Source organism: Capra hircus, chromosome 10 (genome assembly GCF_001704415.2).
Source record: "Capra hircus breed San Clemente chromosome 10, ASM170441v1, whole genome shotgun sequence".
Classification (NCBI taxonomy): domain Eukaryota; kingdom Metazoa; phylum Chordata; class Mammalia; order Artiodactyla; family Bovidae; genus Capra; species Capra hircus.
This window is the reverse complement of record NC_030817.1, coordinates 33,322,258-33,345,259: the sequence shown is the minus strand read 5'-3', so window position 1 is coordinate 33,345,259 and position 23,002 is coordinate 33,322,258. Positions and strand designations below refer to the sequence as shown.

Genomic DNA, 23,002 nt, shown 5'->3' with positions numbered 1-23,002 from the left:
GTATTGGTCTTTGGTTGAGAACTGAAGTTTTCATTCAACGAGAACTGGTAGCTTCATCAAAATGGGTAACTGCTTTTCCTTAGCACTTTCGATAGAACCCTTACAAGCTCTTTTAACCATCTAAGGACAAGAATATATAGTTCAATATGTTATCTGTAGCCCGGGGCCCTGCCTGAGACACATCAGGTAAACGGAGGACTCCAACCTGCATGTGGACTAAGGCACTCCCTGAAGACAGGCCAAACCAAAAGCAGGAGTGAGGCCGGGTGAATCTAAGCAAATTGAAACCATAGTTCTAGGTGATCGGGTGGGGGCAGGACAGAATACAGTCTCCTGTTCACCTCTCAAATCTGTGTCCCAGCCCGGCTCTGACTAGATCATATCTGATTCCTATGGAGAAGAGAAGGTAGCAAAAAAAACTTGAGAGCAGAAGCATTAAGACCATAAAACCCTTGGGTGTGTAACACAGTCAGGAGAGAGGCCATCTCCTCATCTCCTCAGGGCAACCTTAACACAGAGAGAACTCAGTGCACTGGGGATGGGCCAGGTGGGGCAGCCCTTAACCCATGGACATGCCAGTTGGACTGCTCTGACCTAAGCAAGCAATAGCCTGCAAAGAACCTTATAACCATTAACCAACCTCAAGTGAGTTTGGGAAATAGAAGATAGGGATGTCTATTTTACTTAGGCATCTAAGAAGGGAATGCTTCTATTATGACAATTTAACTCTCCAAGGAAAGGACAAGTGACATAGGAAATGGAAGGCAAGACTTGGCTACTCACCCAGCCAGAGTCCTGCCATCCCGCAGAGACAGCCCCATGGCAGAGCTGCAAACGAGGACCAGTGCTCCACCTTGGTGAAATACAGGATGACTGGGGTGAAGGAGATGAAGATTAAATTGAAGAAACCCAACGTGGAGACAAAGTGTGCTGCCTCACCAAAGTTAGCACTTCCAAGAAACATCTTAAACAAAACCTAGAACAGGAAAGGAACTTGTTAGCCACTCGGTCAGGGACTGTTGTTGGATCAGAAACGCAAGTTCTTCATCATGAGCTAACTGGCCCAGAACTTATGCTCTATGTCGTCTTATCCCAACATTTCCATGACACTAAATGGGCTGCTGAGCTGAGGAATTCAAATACACTCTAGCCTTTATGTAAAACAGAAATTGTCATAAAATAAATCCCACTTGGTATGCCACAGGGATACTGTAACTGGGAAAAACCCACTGTCAGTTACAGGTATAGGGTAGATGATAAAGAGGAGGGCAGACCAGCCCAGAAACATTTAGGTTTGAGATGCCGTTAGTTCTTTCCTTCAAGCATGGGATTAATTTTATCCTTATTTTGATAATTACTGAAAACTAAATTGGACAGAGAAAACCTGTCATCATGTTATTGAGAGAAGTAATAGCTTCCCTTGTGGCTCAGCTGGCAAAGAATCCACCTGCAATGCATGAGACGTGGGTTTGATCCCTGGGTTGGGAAGATCCCCTGGAAAAGGGAGAGACTACCCACTCCAGTATTCTGGCCTGGAGAATTCCGTGGACTGTATAGTCCATGGGGTTGCAAAGAGTAGGACACGACTGAGTGACTTTCGCTTTCAATAGTGATGCCTTGGATTTATAAGCACTTTTCTCTCTGAGTTTAAAATATTTTCACAAGGTCTGGAGATTTTAAAGATTGTTTTTCTTTTCTCAATTATAAATCTGTGTATAGAGAAAGTTGACAAAGATATGTAAATAGCTAACCTAAATCATACATTTAGTTTGGGAGGAGACAGGTCTCTAGTCCATATTTCTTGGTTTTTTAACCCCTCTGCTTCCTTTATTAATCCTCAAACTATGTAGCACAGAATATATCTTTTCTGTGGTGTATATATGATGATGTGTGTGTCAGCAAATATTACAACTACCAGAATGAATACATCTGTAATGTGGTTAGGAGAATTCTCTCTATAGAAGAGACATTCCAGGCATACAGCAAATCCAGGTATTTCTTTTACTTTCCACTAAACATATTGTTTTTTCTCTTGAGAGACTTAGAACTTGAGCATGTGCTGGTGGTCTTTGTTTACATCAGACATCTCAGTGGAGTCTCAGCTGGGGGCAAGTTAAACACTAGTGGTGACTGCGTGAACACTTGTCAAGCTTGTCAGAGAATCAGTGGGCCAGGAAATGTCAATATGGAAATAGATACAATGTCCTCTGAGCTGCAGAGTTGGTAAATAAGCAGAACAGGCATCCAGGAGGGATGCAGCGGGCATTTTCTGCCTTTCAGAGAAGATTTTCTCATTGAAACACCATGAGAGGTGAAAGTGGAACAGTTGCAACATCCAGAAAGTTGGCTCTGGAAAGCGGCACTTTGGTGAATAACCTTTTAGATCTGCTTTCTTAGTTCTTGCTTCTGAAGTCAGGGGCAGTGACACTGAATAGAGCTTTCACTGATGACAGGTAGCTCCAGGGGAGAGTGAGTACATAGTATAGACCCAGCATACGCATCAAAGAGGGAAAGAGGCCCTTCATCTAACTAATAACATAGCATGGGGTTAATATGTAGCAAACTAAACTCTCAAGTGATAGTTGGTTTAGGATTTTTAACACCTCATTGTAGTTAAAATAATGACCGAAGGTAGTTAAACATAGAGAAGTCTTTCTCAGCTCCTGCTACAACTGGTTGGCTATTTGGGAGGGGTGGGGTCATGGCCACCAGGGAAACCCTTGGAGTTGACCAGTCCGGATTTAAATCTTGCTATCACTTCCTGGCTGGATGACACTGGAAAAGTTACCTAATCTTTCAAAGTCTCAGTTTCCTCATCTGCAAAGTGGGAATAAGTACCTGTGTCTCATAAAGGTATGTTAACAGGTGAAAATTCTGGCAAGTATACAGCCTGTAGCAAGTACTCAATAGTTGGTACTTGTTATTATTATTTAAACTATCTTTTTTTTTTCTAGCCAAGATTTTCTTTGTCCTTTCTTTTTTTTTTTAATTTTTTTAAATTTTTTTGAATTTTAAAATCTTTAATTCTTACATGCGTTCCCAAACATGAACCCCCCTCCCACCTCCCTCCCCACAACATCTCTCTGGGTCATCCCCATGCACCATCCCCAAGCATGCTGCACCCTACGTCAGACATGGACTGGCGATTCAATTCTTACATGACAGTATACATGTTAGAATTCCCATTCTCCCAAATCATCCCACCCTCATTACTTTATAAAAATATAAGCTACAAATGATAATAAGCACATAAAGAAGTACACGAAATACCTTATATAGTGCAGATGTTGAGGCTGAACCCACTGCAAATGCCACTCCTATGATGGAATCGGCATGGAAGTTATCTGCATACGCCATCATCACGATGCCAGTGATTGCCATTATTGCGGCAACTATCTGTCACATAGAATGCAAAGAAAAAAATGTTTACATTGATGCCTCCACATCCCAGAGCAAGCATTTGAAAAACCCATGGCAGTTGCTACATGCTTCCTCCCAAACCCAATTACCTTTTGTACATCACTGTTTAAATGTAGGAGGGTCAGTATTAGAAAGAAATGCATACACTCATGAGACATCCAGGCAGAGAATATAAAAGCTGCTCACATATTCTAATTAAGGACTAGTAATTTTAGTTTAATTTTTTAGCTCAGCTTCCTAAAGATTAATACCCATATTGATGAAATAAATTTAATAGGAAGTCACTTCTTAGCATTTTCATCTATACTGCGTTCTTTTCCTTCAAATAATTCAGCATATATCAATCAGCTCCTTGGATCAATGCATGTTTCTGAAGAACATTTCTCCACATAATCTCCACATAATCAGAACTTGATATGGCGATGTGATATTGATTGAGACATAATAAGAGACAAGTTTTAGGCCAAAGTGAAAAAAGAAATGAGAACAATCTTTCAGAATGATTTATAAGGAGCGAGTTGAGCTTGCACTGTCACTTGGAATGTCAAACGGAAGCTACATCTTCCTTTCGTTTACAAGTAAACTAAGCCACAGAAAGATAATTTCATTGAGCTACTCTAAAGCATTAGCTGTATAAAGTGAAATATTAATAATTGATTGAAATCATAATGGTTTACTATAAATTAATATAATCCTTGATATAGTCCAAAGAGAAGTCCGCTTCCTTTGTGAAATGCTCATTGACATCTGTTTCTTTCATTATCTCGACCTACTTTTACTGGAAAACATTTTAAAGATACAGTAAAAAGTAAAGTAACAACTCTGGAATAGGAAGCACTATGTTATTTCATTGTGAAACAGTCTCACTGACTTTAAGATCACAATGCAACTTTGTGGGAAATTTAAAAATACTTGCTGATTGATTTTGTTAAGCTTCAGTTCTGAGTATTCCCAAGTAAACTTGTTTCCTCTGTAGATAGATTTCTCACATATGTGATTTTTTGACCCTTTGAAATATTATTAGTGAATTATTCATTACAATCAAATGTATATCTTTATCATGTAACTTGCTGGAGGGCAGTGTGAAGTATGATAACGATGACATGTATAATTTAGATGCTGTTAAAGCATTTCTTTTGTTAATGACCACCCAAAGCCAGGGCACAGTTGGTTTCAGAGCCAGCTCCATACTGAAGCGTCTTTTATGAGAAACAGCAGGAGTACTTGAGAACAGACGCCGACTTGTCAGCAGTGAAAAACTGTCTTCATAAACCGTTATCCGGGAGGCTACGTGATGGGGGGTGTTGCTCATGCTGAGTGAGTATTACAGTCTCTAAAGCTTCAAGGCATGTGTTCCAGTTAGACTGTGCTTCAGACTGTATGAAGCAGAATTTAATACTCACACTATGAGGTGCCAAGGACATTTTCCAAACAGGAAGTAATAGACTCATAAATAAACATGGTAAAGTGGTTACCTAGGCCTGGAAGTTCTGCAAGGGTTATTATTTTCTTTGATTTGGGGATTTATAGTTCAGCTAGGGATTTGCAGTCTTTGTTTGCGTAGTCTGATGTCAAAGAAATGAAAAGTTATGTTAGATATGGACAGTTTCTGATTTGTTTTTGTGTTACATGAATGTTCGTGTGTTCACAGATAGATTTCCCTCAAAATATTGAACTTGTAGGATAAAATATTTGAATTAATATTTGTTTTCTTTTTACCAAGCATCAGTTGTATTTTCTTAGTCAAATAAACAGGTGATATCTTCAAGACAGGGATAATAGAATATAATGTTAATCCTAAAGAACTTTAATGTGATATACTGCTTTATACTTTAAAATATTAAAATTATTCTATAATATACAATATCCAGGCTTAGGTAATTATGTATAATACAAAATTCTTGATTTAGGGAATTCTGAAAACAAACAGTCCCTACAAAAAATAGGGAAAAAAAACCAAAAACACTGTCTGGAAAATGTTGAACAAGGAATACAGTTAGCCACAGGATATGACCCCAACTGGGAACTCTTCCTTTTCTGAGTCAGCCATTAGTAAAATTACATATGCACTATATTTCTGTTATAAGTTTTCTCAAGATAGAAATTGGACATGGACAAAAGTTATATAACTTTATAGCAATTCAGAATTATAACCATGATGAACCTCTTACAGATCTCAATTATATTTAATATTCAAGCACTTGTAAAATTATTAGCTCAGACCATTTAAACTGACATATCAATTACACTAGCATCTCTCTGAATTGTGTTCATGGAGAGAAGCATTTTTCACTTCAGGGGACCAGACAACATTGTTAGTTAAGTTCCAAAAGCATGAAAATTTGATATTTGTGATGTCAGAAAAATTCTTCTCTATGATATGAATAGTTATTTATAAGTTAGTAGGTTACCTGGGGATAAAAGATAATTTACATTATTTTCCACATTTCTATTTACATTTCACAACTATCTGATAGAATAAGTTCTCTATGGCCATGTTTAAAAATGTTTTCATTATATTTCTTATCTACATAGTTGAAACTAAGGGAAAGGAACTCAGCTAACCTAGAAAATTCAGGGAAATTTTGGGTGGCAGGCTTATTTGGAGTGGTGGCTTGGATGATCTCAGAGTGGCTCTGTCTCCCACCATTGGTTAACTGCAAGAGTAAATATTCTTGAGATTGCTGGAAAACAGGTAACCTGAGTACAGGTCTGAGTCACATGCATTTTCAGAAGTAATCAATCATTAAGGCAGGATTAATTGTCTTCACGATGGTGTGATCACTCACCTAGAGTCACACATCCTGGAATGTGAAGTCAAGTGGGCCTTAGAAAGCATCACTACGAACAAAGCTAGTGGAGGTGATGGAATTCCAGTTGAGCTATTTCAAATCCTGAAAGATAATGCTGTGAAAGTGCTGCACTCAATATGCCAGCAAATTTGGAAAACTCAGCAGTGGCCACAGGACTGGAAAAGGTCAGTTTTCATTCCAATCCCAAAGAAAGGCAATGCCAAAGAATGCTCAAACTACTGCACAATTGCACTCATCTCACATGCTAGTAAAGTAATGCTCAAAATTCTCCAAGCCAGGCTTTAGCAATACATGAACCATGAACTTTCAGATGTTCAAGCTGGTTTTAGAAAAGGGAGAGGAAACAGAGATCAAATTACCAACATCTGCTGGATCATGGAAAAAGCAAAAGAGTTCCAGAAAAACATCTATTTCTGCTTTATTGACTATGCCAAAGCCTTTGACTGTGTGGATCACAATAAACTGTGGAAAATTCTGAAAGAGATGGGAATACCAGACCACCTGACCTGCCTCTTGAGAAACCTATATGCAGGTCAGGAAGCAACAGTTAGAACTGGACATGGAACAACAGACTGGTTCCAAATAGGAAAAAGAGTACGTCAAGGCTGTATATTGTCACCCTGCTTATTTAACTTATGCAGAGTACATCATGAGAAATGCTGGGCTGGAAGAAGCACAAACTGGAATCAAGATTGCTGGGAGAAATATCAATAACCTCAGATGTGCAGAAGACACCACCCTTATGGCAGAAAGTGAAGAGGAGCTAAAAAGCTTCTTGATGAAAGTGAAGGAGGACAGTGAAAAAGTTGGCTTAAAATTCAACATTCAGAAAACGAAGATCATGGCATCTGGTCCCATCACATGGGAAATAGATGGGGAAACAGTAGAAACAGTGTCAGACTTTATTTTGGGGGCTCCAAAATCACTGCAGATGGTGATTGCAGCCATGAAATTAAAAGACACTTACTCCTTGGAAGGAAAGTTATGACCAACCTAGATAGCATATTCAAAAGCAGAGACGTTACTTTGCCTACAAAGGTCCGTCTAGTCAAGGCTATGGTTTTTCCTGTGGCCATGTATGGATGTGAGTTGGACTTTGAAGAAGGCTGAGCACTGAAGAATTGATGCTTTTGAACTGTGGTGTTGGAGAAGACTCTTGAGACTCCCTTGGACTGCAAGGGGTCCAACCAGTCCATTCTAAAGGAGATCAGTCCTGGGTGTTCTTTGAAAGGAATGATGCTAAAGCTGAAACTCCAGTACTTTGGCCACCTCGTGCGAAGAGTTGACTCATTGGAAAAGACTCTGATGCTGGGAGGGATTGGGGGCAGGAGGAGAAGGGGACATCCAGATGGCTGGATGGCATCACCGACTCAATGGACATGAGTCTGAGTGAACTCCGGGAGTTAGTGATGGACAGGGAGGCCTGGCGTGCTGCGGTTCATGGGGTCACAAAGAGTCAGACATGACTGAGCGACTGAACTGAACTGAATTGTCTTCTCAACAAAAAAACATAAAGTGATTCTTTTTGAGCTCAGAACATTGAAAATGTGCCGGCAGAAAGCCAGCAGTTTAAATACTATGTCAGAAGTGCTCATATGTGACACCCACATGATGACACACAAAAATGCTTCTGAGCATGTTAGTGTCCACAGGAGGGACTCTTCAGCTGAAAATGCACCATCTCATGGTGCCACCTGCTTGGCTTCAGAAAAACATGGCTTTCCTCACGACCTATTCCAGTTCTAGCTCCATAACCAACCAGAGGTGTCTAAACGAGATGAACACCCACCACTACCATTACTTTAATCTGACTTCAGTGAAAATGTTAGTAACCAGAGTGACCATAAAGCTTCCAGTGCCTCATTTTTAACCTTCTGAACCCCTGCGTCCCCTCCCATCATGGTGTGCCCACCTGGGGTGAGAACCCGGAGGGAGATAATTTATTTAGCCCATTACCCTTGCATGCTGCTTGAGTGACATCACCACCTGACACAGCTACCTTCCTCTACAGGCTCAGTCCCCTCTGAGATCTTAATCTGTATCAGCTCTCAGGGCCAGGCACAGAGGGACCTGGTTTGAGCCTGTTCTTAAAGCCCAAAGAGGGTGTTAACAGTAAACATTTGGGGATTGCACAGATCTACATACTACCTGTGTCCCTGCCTGAAAGCTAGGTTTCTTTACCCTCTTGAAGAATTAGTTTGTACAGATAACAGCTAGAGAAATATCTGGCTTTTGCCTGTTTCTGTTTTCCTTTATCTTTATTTCCCCCCTCTTTTGGCTCAGGTCCTCAAAAACCACAAGAGTCCAGCTCTTCTCTGGATCTCCAACTTCATTACAGTCACTGTGTTTCCCACTGACAAATGACTTCCAGAACTATTATTTGCATAACAATATCAGTTCTTCTCAATTCAGGGTATTGACATGATCCTTTAACTGCTTCTCTTTCTAATTGTAACCCAAATGTATTTGCTTAATTTGTGATGTGGTTAACCCTGATTCTGGAGCTGGGTGTAGCATGGATTCACTCACACTGGAGCCTTGAGTCCTAAGCCTACATCAGGCTCTGAAATCGAGGGCCTCAAAGTTATACTGCTGGCCAGACTATTCTGAAGTCAGGACTCAAGGTCAGCAGTTGAAGGTGGATACACACCTTGGCCAATGAGACCAGCACTGATGATTATCCTTGTTTCCTGTGAGTGTATCTGGGTCGAGTCCATTTCAGGGAAACATGGCTACACGGAATCCTTAAATTTGCCCACATTTTATGTTTGCATGAGCGCGTGCTAAGTCGCTTCAGTCGTGTCCAACACTTTGCCACCCTATTAACTGTTGCCTGCTAGGTTCCTTTGTCCATGAGGATTCTCTAGGCAGGAATACTGGAGTGGGTTGCCATGCCCTCCTCCAGACATGTTATGTTTAAGCTTCCATAAAGAAGAGCCATCTGTTTACTCAAAGCCAGTGAAATTGAACAAGAGTCAATGTGTGAGAAATAAAAGAGGTGGGCATTCTGCAGCAGTTCAGATATTATGTGTGTGTTCAGGGGTAGAGGGGTGAGGAGGTCCCTGGGGTTTACATCTCAAACTAGATTCCCAGCTTCCATCCCCATGCCACACACACACACATACACATGTCTCTCAAAGGGAGACCAGGATGGAAAAAAAGAAGGAAAGAGATCCCAGAAGGAAAGACTCAAGAGTGTGTGGAAGGTGGTGTTGCTCAGTAACTCAGTTGTGTCCAACTCTTTGCGACCACTTGTCCTTCACCATCTCCCAGAGCTTGCTCAAATTCATGTCCATTGAGTTGGTGATACCATCCAACCATCTTATCTTGTCATCCCCTTCTCCTTCTTTCTTTCCCAGCATCAAGGTTTTTCCCAATGTGCTGGCTTTTCACATCAAGTGGCCAAAGTATTAGAGCTTCAGCTTCAACATCAGTACTTATAATGAATATTCAGTTGGTTACCTTTAGAATTGACTGGTTTGATCTCCTCATGGTCCAAGGAACTCTCAAGGATCTTCTCCAACACTACAGTTCAAAAGCATCAGTACTTTGGTGCTCAGCCTTCTTTATGGTCCAACTCTCACATCCATACATGACTACTGGAAAAACCATAGCTTTGACTAGATGGACCTTTGTTGGCAAAGTAACATCTCTGCTTTTCAATACATTGTCTAGGTTTGTCATAGCTTTTCTTCCAAGGAGCAAGCGTCTTTTAATTTCATGGCTGCAGTCACTGTCCACAGTGATGATGTGGAAGGTAGATGGGACCTATTGACTGTAACTTGTTGACAGTGTTTATGGATTCCTTATGGGCATAAACTCAGAGAACCTTTCCAATTCAACTTTCACTTCCCTGTATTCGTGAATTATTCTCCTGCCAAGAGGGGGATGAAAGGGGAAGAGTCCCACTACCCATCCTCTGCTGTCTCCTCCAGGAAGCATGAAGATTCTAGACAGAGGAGCCTGCACTGCACATGAATAAAGAGTTACTGTATAAATGTCAATCAAAGGCAAGATGGAAACAAAAGATTGCCTTGAATCTCATCTAAATATGTAATACTGGCATAAATCAGTAGAAGCTCAGAGCCCTGATTTAGAGTGCCCTGGAGCCCACTTAGAATTCAGAGAAGAGCAGTTTAAGCCATGAATGATTCCATTCAACTGACATACCCTGGTTGGTTCTTGGCAGATGGCGGCAAGTCTCCAAAAGAGCCAAAGTGTGGGGGGCTAAACACAGAGGGACCCAGTTGTAGCTAGAAAATAGGCACGTGCCAAGCTAAAGGGACACAAATTCATTTCCTAAATCTGCTATAAAAGTGGAGGTCCACTGAACCATTCATTGCCACCAATTTCCTTCATACTTTCAAGCAAATTTTAAAAGGAAAGAAAATTTTCAATTAATAATAGAAAAATAAGGGAGCAACAATATCTGAAAGAAAGTGTGTTAATTTTCTTATCTGACTTTTACTTTTCATTAGAGTGAAATGGACACTCATCACAGAAGAAAACCTGAAGCAGTGCCTCAATTTTTTTGTTGTTCATTTGTTAGGAAAACTTTTTTTATTAAGGTGATTTTTCTGGTTCTGATGAATTTAAGAATGCTAGCTAAATAAAACAGAATCTTGGAGATGGTTAAAACATCCATCTTCAATCCTGCAAGAGCTGGATTCTCAGTAACACTTTTGCAATTAGAAAAGGTCTTTTAAAGAAGTTTGCTAATTTCCACAGGATAATCATACATCATCTGTAAGCAGATACTTATGAAAGGTGTTTTTTTTTTTTAACACACCAAAGCTTATTAGTCAATTGGTTGAAAGGATTTCATAATAGAAAACTAAATGTATGAGTGATTACCTTTTCATCTGTAATTCAATCAATATTCCAAGGAAACTAAATGTTAACAAGTTAAGGCTTCCCTGGTGGCTCAGATGGTAAAGAAGCTGCCTGCAATGCAGGAGACCCAGATTTGATCCCTGGGTCAGGAAGATACCCTGGAGAAGGAAATGGCAACCCACTCCATTATTCTTGCCTGGAGAATTCCATGGACAGAGGAGCCTGGCGGGCTACAGTCCATGGGGTCACAAAAAGTCGGACACAACTAAGTGACTAACACTAAGGCCACATGTTTCACCTTAAGGGTGATGATTATTGGGTCATGCAAATGAGAATTATAACCCCCAAACTATCTTTTTCTGAACTACTGCAGACTTAGAATGAGTCAGAAATGTGTTTTGATGACTGAAAGCAATCCTTTAACTGTTTTTAAAAAGAGTAGTCCAAGTGGGGTGGCATGTATAGGCAGTGTCTTATTTATGGATATAGGCAATAAGAGCTGCATTTATATTGTCTGTATTCTATTTGCCCTCCTCTGATTTCTCAAATGACCTAATTATACATGTTCTCAATATGTCTTATTAGGAGAAGAATTGCTGATATGGTCAAAGGCAAAATGCTGAGTATGTTTTGGTGCTTCTTATATTCCATGGCCTGATTATGGGCATTATTAAAATCACATCTTGACATTCTTCTAGAATATGGCATTAAAAACTTCCTAACACTTTCACAGTCAGAAGTGAAGTGCCTCCTATCATTTTAAAAGAAAAATTCCTGACTTCTCCAGCATGACTGACATTAATACTCACCATTTTATCACCTATGATGTCTTAATTTATGTAATGTACTTATTAGCAACTACTTATTGGCTACTTAATTTTTATATCAGGTCTTCTCATTACAACAGATACTGTATTAGTTTTTTGAGGCTGCTATAACAAATGGCCACAAACTTGGTGACTGAAAACAGCAAATATCTATTCTGTCATAGTTGTGGAGGCCCGAAGTTCAAAATCAGGCAGGACCATGCTCCCCACAGCAGTTCTGGGAGAGAATACATTCCTGCCTCTTCCAGTTTCTGGGTGCTGCCCCAGCTTTCCTAGGCTTGTGACCACATCACTCCAGTCTCTGTCTCTGTGGGTACATCGCTCCTCCTCTTCTGTGTGTCTTTGCTGTGTGTGTCTCTTCTAAGGATACTTGTTACTGGATTTAGCAGACACCTTGTTACTGGACGGGCTTCCCTGGTGGCTCAGAGGGTAAAGTGTCTGCCTGCAATGCAGGAGACCTGGGTTCAATCCGGGGGTCAGGAAGATCCCCTGGAGAAGGAAATGGCAACCAGTCCAGTATTCTTGCCCGGAGAATCCCATGGACAGAGGAGCCTGGTGGGCTACAGTCGACAGGGTCGCAAAGAGTCGGACACGACGGAGTGACTTCACTTTCACTTTGTTACTGGATTTAGCAGACACCCAGATCAACTAGGATGATCTCCTGTTTGTAAAAATCCTTAAGTTAATTATGTTTGCAAAGACTATTTTTTCAAGTAAGGTCACATTAGTAGGTTCTGGAGATTAGGATGTGGACACCTTATGGGGGCCCACCATTTCACCCACCACAGATACCAATTTTAAAATATTAAGTTGGCCAAAAAGTTCATGTTTTCCTGTAACATGTTATGGAAAAACTCTAATGAACTTTTTTGCTAGCCCAATAGCATGCTTTGTAACTTCTAGGTAGATTTCCTAAATCTGCCATTTAAATATAAGTTACACAGCTGAGTTTTTTCTTCTAAAAGACCTCAAATAAACATTGTCTATTTTCTATGACCTCTTGCATAAGATTCATTCATTCATTCTAATACAACTGATTTCCTTATTGGTAAATCTAATAGCATCATATTGCCTTTTAATACTGTTCATGGGGTCCTCACAGCAAGAATACTGGAGTGGGATGAGATGGTTGGATGGCATCACTGATACAATAGGCATGAACTTGAGTGAACTCTAGGAGATGGTGAGGGACAAGAAGGCCTGGCGTGCTGCCATTCATGGGGTTGCAAAAATGAGGACATGACTCAGTGACTGAACAACAGCAAATTTAACAATGGGTGTATTATTTCCTTTTGGTAGTCACATTACACTGAAAAACCAGAAAGCCCCTAAATCTCCTTTCTTTCCCTCTTGTCTGAAAAGATTTCCAAATTCTCAGGGGTGATTCTCATATGATAGATAGAAATGAGAAAGATCTTGTAAGTCTGAGTTCATTCACTATATCCCTAAATACGTACAGTCCCTACTTTGTCCCTTGTATTGTTCTAGGTGTTAGAGACAGAGACAGAGCCAGTTTCATGGGTATATGACCTGTACAGATGCACTGGGCCCCATAATGTTGCCATCTTGTAATTATTCACAATTTTTTTCAGCAAGGGGCTCGGCATTTTCACTTTTCACTGGGCCCCACAAATTATGTCAACCCCCACTGAATGGATCAGTGGGCAGTGTGAAGAAGGTTCTTGTTCTCAAGGACTCACTGGGGTTCCTGACACTAGACAGCCAGTGCTTCATGAGTAATGCCACTATGCTAAGCCTCTTGGGTGTGATGTCTGAGATTAGCGAGTGGAGAATGGGTGTGAGGCTGTATCTGGTATAGCCGCGTGGCATCATGGGCTGATTGAGAATTGTTCATCTTGTTTTCTGCTGTAGCTTTCCACTTCTTGTCTGTGTCAAGTTTCAGTTCTGAATTTCTGAGCAGTATCTCCAAAGATATAACCAGAATTAGCTAACTGGCTATTAAGAAAATGTTTTCAGGATGACGGCCATCAAAAACTCTCTCATATAGATGTGAATTTCAGCCTTTAGCGAGGCAATGACCCTGGAATCATTGCAACAGGGCAATAGTTTGCAATAGCAAAAAAAATGTTTCAACCCAGTCTTGGACATCTCTTTTGAAGAACAGCAACTGTGTGATGTTTATTTTCTGGAAAAACGCTCTTTGTTTGGATCTCCTTTTAAAGAATTATTTACTCAATATTTTCATCATAGTGACATGCCAGATTATATGAATGAGATCTGGCTTCTTACGTCTGCATAGCTCTCAATCAATGTAACAAAGGTCAAACATACAAAAAACTTTTTATTTTTAAATCCAGAATATCTCTGAAAGGGATAAACTCAGAACTGAAGCAGTTGGTGGAAGTTTAATGCTATCCATTTAAGGATATGTATCCCAAAGTACAAGTTGTTGTTTTTAGTTCCATTTCTAGATTAATCATACTAGATATATAGCCACTTTTAACAGCATTGTGCCATTACTGGTGACTTTAATTACTGTTTGGTAATCTTACTACTTACACCAATATTAATTAAATTCATGGTGGGGGGGGTTGCAAAAAACATGAGTTGTCCAAACATGTTGACTGGGAAAAAAAACCACACACACCAAATCATAATCTTTACTGTGGCTAATTTTCTCAGACCCTTCTTCCCCAAGTACAATAGGAGTCAATCATACCATCAATTCTAAAAAAAGAACTTATTTTCCCTGAGTGCCTCCTGTTGACATCAGCTGACTGCCCAACAGAAACAATCTTTTATCCTCTCATGACATTGTAACTGCCTGGGTGTTCTAGCGCATCTTCAAATTTCAATCTGTACTCAGAACCAAATAAGTTTTGCGAAAACTCCACAAAACAAAGCAGCTCTCCCAACGTCAAGGATTTATGATTAAATGCAGCCTCACGCATCGAATCAAGCGTGCTATTACCCTCACTCCCATGAACCTGTCTTTCAGCACGATCCACGACAGCAAGAAGACAAAGGCTTTGTTACAACAGAACAGAGCAGAGACATCCGTGGCTGTCAGCTTCTTTAAAGCCAGTAAATACAGGTAATTAGTCAAAGTCCACAGAATAGAAAAGGGAGCAGTTCTTTTAAGAAAGAGCTTCAACGTCAGACCATCTTCACCAAAAATTCGACTGCATTCCCTAAGGAAGAAAGAGAGGTTAATAGGTATTGATGTTAACACATCTTGTGTGGGCTAGCTCTTGACAGCCATTTTGAGGCAAGAGTACAAACCCTCCAGACCCATTATTCATGTGTGGAACCTACTGAACCCAGGGCTGAACCTTCAGGCCATGAGTGGAAAGGGTTGCATGGAGGAGTTCCCATCTCCCCGAGCACAGGCCTTTCCTACCCATTCTGCGAGATTCTGCTTTTGCTGAATATTCTTAGAGAAACCTGGAGAAATCAAGAAATGAATGGTTGCTGGAATTACTAGCTATTCGAAGATACAGAAGATGCTTTCCCAATGGACAAATGCAACAGTGTCAAGACAGTTGCTACAGACTGAATAGGCTACAGACATCATGCAACCTCACATAGCATGTGGAGGCAGGCGCAGCGTGGCATTTCATTATTCTTAAAACATGGTGCCTCTTTCTAAAACATCTGCCCACTGAACTAATTTCTTTTACACCTTCCCTGGTAGCTCAGCTGGTGAAGAATACACCTGCAACCCAGGAGATCCCAGTTCAATCCCTGGGTCGGGAAGATCCCCTAGAGAAGGGGTAGGCTACCCACTCCAGTATTCTTGGGCTTCTCTGGTGGCTCAGATGGTAAAGAATCCACCTGCAATGCAGAAGATCTGGGATTGATCACTGGGTTGGGAAAATCCCCTGGAGAAGGGCATGGCAACCCACTCCAGTATCCTTGCCTGGAGAATCCCCATGAACAGAGGAGCTTGGTGGGCTACAGTACATGGGGTCACAAAGAGTCAGACATAAGCTGAGCCACTAAGCACAGCATAGCATTTTAAGGCAGAAAAAAATGAAGGAAGTTTCTGTGACAACCCCCAAATCATAAAATAAATAAAATTCAAGTTACATTTACATACAAACTTTGACCATTCTGGAGGAGTTGTCTGAATATACTGCTTAAAAATAGTCATTTCAGTTAAATCTTTGATTTGCATGGTTTCTGACTAAATTAATTATTTCATCCAGAGGGTTGTTTTAATCAAAATATTGAGGCTAGCAATATATACAGGCGATATTTAAAGTGATAGAATAACAATGCCATTTTGATTATGGACTGCAAACAGGCTGGGAAAATTCAGCTTCATTTTTTTTTCAGTGAGTTGTTCATGAACATTAAAGCTTTTGTTAGGTAACTATCTCGTGTCAGGCATTGTTTTTTTCAAGAGTAGTATAAATATCCCGTTTAAAGCAACAAGTTGCACATTTATGTTTATAAATCTATTTATATGGCTCTAGATAGCTCTAGTTTCTGGTTTCCCTTCTAGCTCTTTCTGAAGAGAGATAATTGTGTCTCAAAGTATTACTTTGCCTCAAAGCAATCTCCAGGCAATGTTTGCCTCCCCTGTATGAAGTGATTCAGCCCACAGGAGGACTGCATGTGGGGAGGGCATGACTAAGTGGTGAGGCTCAGGGGGATGAGCTTCAATATCAAGTCCCACAGTAAACGTTGCTTCCAAGCAGCTGAGAACACAGGGAATTGTAGGCCAGTGACTCTTGGAAGGTTAAAAATCCATTTTGAACACATGGACATGCACGCTGTGGTTTTACTTTCATGTGGGAGACAACCAAAATGGAAGGGGTTCATAAAATCAAAATGGGATTTCCCAAAGCTAAATTTTAACTTGAAGGAGACAAAACTTCAGTGAAGGGACTAAATAAGCCAGAGGCAAAACCTTTTGCAAAGTAAACAGAAATTACACATGCTCACACACACAGGAAAATGGATGGCATCTCTGCTTTGTTTGGCTTTATTGAGGCGTAATTGATTTACAATATTATAAAATGGATGGCCTTTCTAAAGCCCTACTGTTGAGATACTCAGAATCAGAGGCACACACAGAGCAAGCAACAGTTTTTACAGAGCATCTAGGCACATGCTTTGTATTCTGTCCTTACAGAGAGATTTGGTCCTTGAGGAAATCTGCCAAGGAGAGCTGGAGTGGGGAGTCATGGGTTTATTTATCCTGACATCTGTAACTTCTAAACATCCTTTAAAATACATATTTATTAAGAAGCACAACAAATCTATTTATGATTAAAGACTTTCTTTTCCTATCACCAGCCCTAGCCAGTGATGGTTCTTCTTGCCAAGAGCTCCACCATCATGCTGGGTAGAATGCACTCAAAAGACTTTGGATTCAGGAAAGGAAACACCCTGCCCCGTGGGGAAGCCAGCAGAGGCAGGTGTGCTGGGGAGAGTGCCCCCAGTATAGCACTGCTGCCTAGCAGAGGCTCTTGGCCTGGCTTATCCTCTCCCCCAAGAACTGGCTTCCTCCTTGTTACCCTTTCTTCCCCTTTCCTCTCAGCGCCAACCTTCTCCCCACTTGTCACTGCTGTTACAAGAAATAAAATTGGTCTCCATTCAAACACCAGCTCACCTGCGTAAAACCTCTTGTTGTTTAAGCATTAAGTGCTAGGACATGTGAAAATTTCTTTTAAAAAGATGGATTTCTGTGGAGAAACAGATAACAACAGCCTGTCTCTCCCTGGGATGATGAGATCAGAATTGCTAGACAAGAAGCATTGACAGAAGGCAAAATTTGGAAAGAAGCTTAGAAGTTGGGGGTACTGACAATGTAATCATGTTCATCACTGTTCCAGCAGCTACTAGTTACAGAACAATTTCTGTATGTTGGATGGCATCTTAAGCACATTTCCTAGCTTCCTGACATATGGCAGGTGTATCTTTGGCTCCAGTTTCAGGCTTTCTAGAGATTTTTTTTTTCCTTAAGAAATGACCCTTTGATATTCTTTTGATATAGCATCAAAACTGGTATATAATTTTTTTCTTAAATTTCAAATTCACCTGAGGCAATTGAATTCTCTTAACTGTATATAAATGGCATGATTGAATGGCATGATCAAAAACTACTTCCAAATGAACAATCCTTACCATCCAATTTTGATACTTTGTTGAAAATTCTTTTGATGTTAGTGATACAGAAAAAACTCAAAATGCTTTCATACCATTCAAGAGAAAAGGAGAAAATAGAGGGTTTGATGCTATGGGATACATCCAGTTTCCAGTCTTAGACACTAACTATTCTCTCCTTGTTCTGCTGTGAGAGCTTCATGGGGTGACTTCTTGGCAGATGGTGTTAATGAGTCCACAGGGAATAAAGATCAAGGATCTCAGAATTTTCTGGCAGTATTTACCTTTCATATGGAGGGGGCCACTGGAGAATATTCCCTTCAAAGACAATGTTTTCTGCTTGAAAATAAAAGCTCTTTGATTCAGTTTCAGAAATGGTCAACTTCACGCTAGGACTAACAGGTGGAGGTGTCCCGTCAAGTCACAGATTTCACTAAATTCAGAGTTTGTTCAGTGTGAGAGAAACTCATTCTCCAAACAACACTTCTATCAGCAGGAGCCTCTTGTAAATGTGTTCTCTTAAGTAAAACTGACCTGGCTTGCTTTGAGGTATTCTGAGGCATTCCTTCCCATACTAACCTTTTGCTGTTTTTAATCAGCATATGTGTCTAAACCATAGGAACCTTTGAGTAGAAAACATACACTATAAGTAAATGGAGGTATCTGCAATCAGGGAGAACTTTATTCTGATAATTATGTCCCCTGCAATCATGTATTAAGTACTGTTGTCTAAAAAGATCTTATGCCCCAGGATCATGTCTGTTTTGATGGGAAGAAATTAGTCTTAGCAATCCTTAACAGATATAAAGCTTTTTTCTTTCCTCCAAACCAGAAAACATTTCTTTTTGAACTGGTTTTTGTTGCTTTAATGATAGCAGAATGTTCATAGACACACAGAGAAAGTCAGCTCACAGTGTGACTTCAGTATTCCCGGGCAATTCCAAGTTGGTGATAGAAATTGGAAGTTGAAGATAAAGCCTTTAGAATGTCTTACGTTTTTAAGGACAGTCTTACCATGCACCAATGATCATCTTTTTATCATAAGGTAAAAGGGCAAGGTAGAAAGGTTATTTGGGCTCCTGCAAGACAAATTTATTGCCATTCTGCTGAGGAGGAATAAGCAAAAATCTGTCACTCTCCCATTGCCACCTGCTGAGGTCAAGCCCACTGTTTTCTCTTGGTGAGCAGAAACACTGTCCTAGAAGCTGTTCCTTGATTCTGGTTTTTCTTTTCAAGAAGCTGTCTGTTAGCAGAGGACCTTTAAGCCAAATGCTACTTTTGCCTTTCCTCAGTGCTGCACAGGACTGAATGATATGACTCAGCCAACTTTCCAGTCTCTCCAAGATGGAGCTGCACAAGCCAGGTCTAACTCAGAGCAACCCATAGAACCATGGCACTGTCAAGTTCATGGCCAGCAAACCAACAGACAAGGCTCTCTGTTCCTAGCCAGCAAAGAACAGCTTCTTTTAAACCATCCCAAGGCCAGACTTCTATTTGCATGAGACCAAGTCATTTTATCTGCTATAACACCACTGTGTCCAGAATACTGAGCAAGTGTTTTTGTAAGAATCTTATTAATACAGTTTGTTTTTTTCTTTCTGGGCTCGAGACCCTGGGTTGTTCTTTGAAAACATGATAAGAGAGAGATTGAGCTGGATTAAAATCTGGGTTCCATTATTTATAAATGTGTGACCTTGGACAAGTCACTGAATCTCTCCAAAACTGTTATTCTTGTGCTAAAATAGGGATAATTAATGCCACCTTAAAAGGTGGCTGTTACTACCAATGATAATTAGATAAGATCTGCAAAAGCACTAGCACAGTGCCTGGAATGTTGTAGACAATAATTTTGGAGGGAGGAGGGAGCTGATTCTGTTTCTTCATGTTCATATGTTCATTACTGACCTTAGATCCTGCCTCTCCACACTCCTCAACTCATCTTTCAAAGAGATGAAATCATGCATATTTGCATGAAATTATTTCAAACCATCTCCTATTGGCCATTTAACATGAAACCTACCTGAATTTTTTCATTGGAGATTGTTTTTCTTGAGCAGTGGCCAGATGACCAGAATAATAGACTGGGAAAAACATAATGTTCCAGTTTGTTGAAAACCAAGTCATGAAAAATGGACAGTAGAAGTTCTTATAAGTAATTTTTACAATCTGTGTGGTTCCAACCCAAGATGATGACACTGACAAGATGATCAAAAGTCCCCAGACAGCCTTCAGAACCATGGACGTGCAGGATAGGCAGCGAGCCTTGATTCTGTTTTCTTGGCCGCTGTTCTCAGGATGAGTCTGTGCTCCATCATCCCCTGCAAACAGGAAAGGAATACAAATGTGTGGAAATCAAGTTATAAAACAGAAATCAAAGACACAGACAGAATCACCAGTGTTTTGTTTTCCCTACTATCATTTGAAGAGACAAATAACACTGGCTCATTTTCTGTCTGGAATCTCTGCTCTATAAGGTATACTGTGTATCTGGGACCCTTATCCAGGCCATGATGATGCTGATGAACTTGGTGGATGCTCTCTGTTCTCAGGGGAACCCTACCCACCTCCTTGTGAGAGCATTTCAGCTTCAAAGGCTTTGGCCTTGGCCACATGATGTGTCTAAACAAACGTGAACAGATGGTATGTTCACCATCTGTGGTATGGTGTGCCACCTCTCAGCAGAAGCTTTAAGCAGCTTTACATGGTCCCACTACCTCTCTAGCTCTTCCTTTCTGCCACTAGAATGGAAAATCTCAAATAGAAGCTGGTCTATGTGACCAGCTATGGAGAATGAGCAGGACCTATTCAGAACTCTGTATTCACCAACATAAAAAGTGAATGAGAAATAAATATTTATTGTTATTTCCCACTGAGCTTTTTTTTTTTTTAACTGCAGCAAAGATTAATAATAAATTGAAAAGGATGTGCCCCCAAACAGAGCAAGTCTGGATTGCACAAAGTCCCCTCCTACCTCAGAACAAATTACTATTTAATATATTTCTGGGAGCACAGAGAGTTCTGCTTTATATTTTTACATTTACTAAGAAAATTTAGTAGCTTTTTTTTTTTTTCACATTGAAATAGCTGAAGTTCTCCAAAAGTGACAATCATAAAGGTCTTCTCCCTAAGAGTGAAAACAAGTTCAACACAATGAATTTATATACCTATCAGGATGTTAAATGAGAGCAGTGGTCATCCTGAGTCCCCAGATGGTAGAATCCGGGGAAAGGTAGACAGAATTGTCTGTAAGATTCCATGGTGTTTCCAGGGACCTCCTGTAAGCATAAGGTTTATCCTGGGCTTACGCAAGTGGTACAGCCCACAGACTGTGAGTGATAGTGGATGGTTTTCTCACATTCCTCTTCAGAACCTGCCAGCTCTCTGCTGAATGTTTCCACTGCTTAATGACCCAGGTGTGACTGCTCCACTGTGCAAAGGCTTTCATCCAGCTATTTATTTGGGGAAAGCAGATAGCAAGCCTTGAAAGCGAATTTTTCACTGGAGAGTATAAATCAAGCAGGATGAACAGGCAATTACTACATGACTTCCAAGTCTTATAAACAGAATTCTCAGAGCCTAGTCTCCGGAAGATGAAAACTGGTATTCTTTTATTTATTTATTCAACAAAGTCCTGTGGAGACTACCAGGAACTATTTAAATAGGTCCCAGGGGTTCAAAAATGAAAGACTTGAGCTCATAATCTAGAGGAAGGTCAGGAAACACATCTAAAACGGTGGGAGAAGGGCCGAGTATGGCGATACAAGGCCACATGGAGGCAGACAAGAAGCACTTGTTAAGATGAGGTGTGTAGTGACCAGGAGAAACTTCCGTGATGCGGTGACATTGAGATGAGACTGAAAGTACGCTCACCAGCATCCTTGGCTGTGTACAGACTAACTGTACCTGATAACAGTCTTCAAATTCGCTATGTCCATGTGGGTTATACAGAGAGTAGAGGGGAAAAAATGAAAATGAATAAGAGGGCAGAACAAAAGCTCTTGTGTTGGAAGGCTGGGAAGGAGAACACAAGCCTACCCAATTAAGTGGGTATTACCAGTCCCGTTTTACAGATGCAAAAACTGAGACTTGTATTAAAGGTTGTTCAAGGTTGAGCCCAAGTCAGTATGACTCCAGGGTCTAAACTTTTTATTCTGAATATTCATTTTGTCTAGGTTTCAGGCTTGAGCTCCCCATTTAAGCACTGGAAGCTTCAGAAATGGTTTAGAGAAAAGTTTCCTGGCAGGAATGGCAGCCTTGCATGAGGTTTAATAGAAGAGAAAGGTATACTACATTTTAGATCACACTATTCTAAGGGACTAGTTCATAAAGGAGGAATGATTCTACAAAGATTATTCGTATCCCTTTGACATCTGCCTTTACTGTCACCTTTGAAGATGACATCTGTACCACTGTCAGAGCATATAGAGTACTTTTGATGACACCAATAGTCACCTAAATCCTCCCATAGTATTGGCTCATTCTTCTGCGAACTAGATTGAATTGTTGACAATTCTTTAATTTTACTATCTGTAGATACCATAGAAAGATTGACTCTCCAGGGTTCTTTTATTTTTCTGATCATTTAAATGTGATTTTCTATAGTCCTGCTTAGATTTATTGTTTTGTATATATCATTAAAATTGATTTACCAGTAATTCCATTTGTCTCTATGAACCTTGATTAGAGTCACACAGATTGATGGTAGAGGCCGCTGGAATTTGGAAGCATTAGTGAAAGTCCTAGCCCCGCTACCAGAAGGCCCTGAGTATATATTTAATTCTGGTCTTAGCGTCTCTGTCAAACACCAATAATACTTAACTCATGGGATTCATTTTGAGGTTAAGTACCATAACATTCATGAGAGCATGGCGAGCTGCTCTTTAGATTCTTCTCCTTTTCTTTTTCTTTTTGGTGTCTAGGAATATCCCCAAGTGTCTTCCAAATTGTTGCAGAAAGAGTAAATTATGCCACATGTGGTCTTCAATGGTACAGTCTTTGAGATTTGTAATTAGTATATGATAGAAAGGGCAAATT

The 23,002-nt window shown here is 40.3% G+C and overlaps 1 protein-coding gene across 1 annotated transcript in view; it reads right to left on the bottom strand.

Moving 5' to 3' along the window:
- The window catches only part of SLC35F4 (solute carrier family 35 member F4), a 277,680-nt gene that overhangs the window by 6,501 nt on the left and 248,177 nt on the right, over positions 1-23,002 (bottom strand). The window contains exons 3-6 of the mRNA XM_018053799.1: positions 19,989-20,286; positions 14,826-15,045; positions 3,271-3,396; positions 784-976 (exon numbers count right to left, since the gene is read on the bottom strand). Of these exons, the coding sequence (XP_017909288.1) occupies positions 784-976; positions 3,271-3,396; positions 14,826-15,045; positions 19,989-20,286 (837 nt within the window). The remainder of the gene's footprint in view (positions 1-783; positions 977-3,270; positions 3,397-14,825; positions 15,046-19,988; positions 20,287-23,002) is intronic.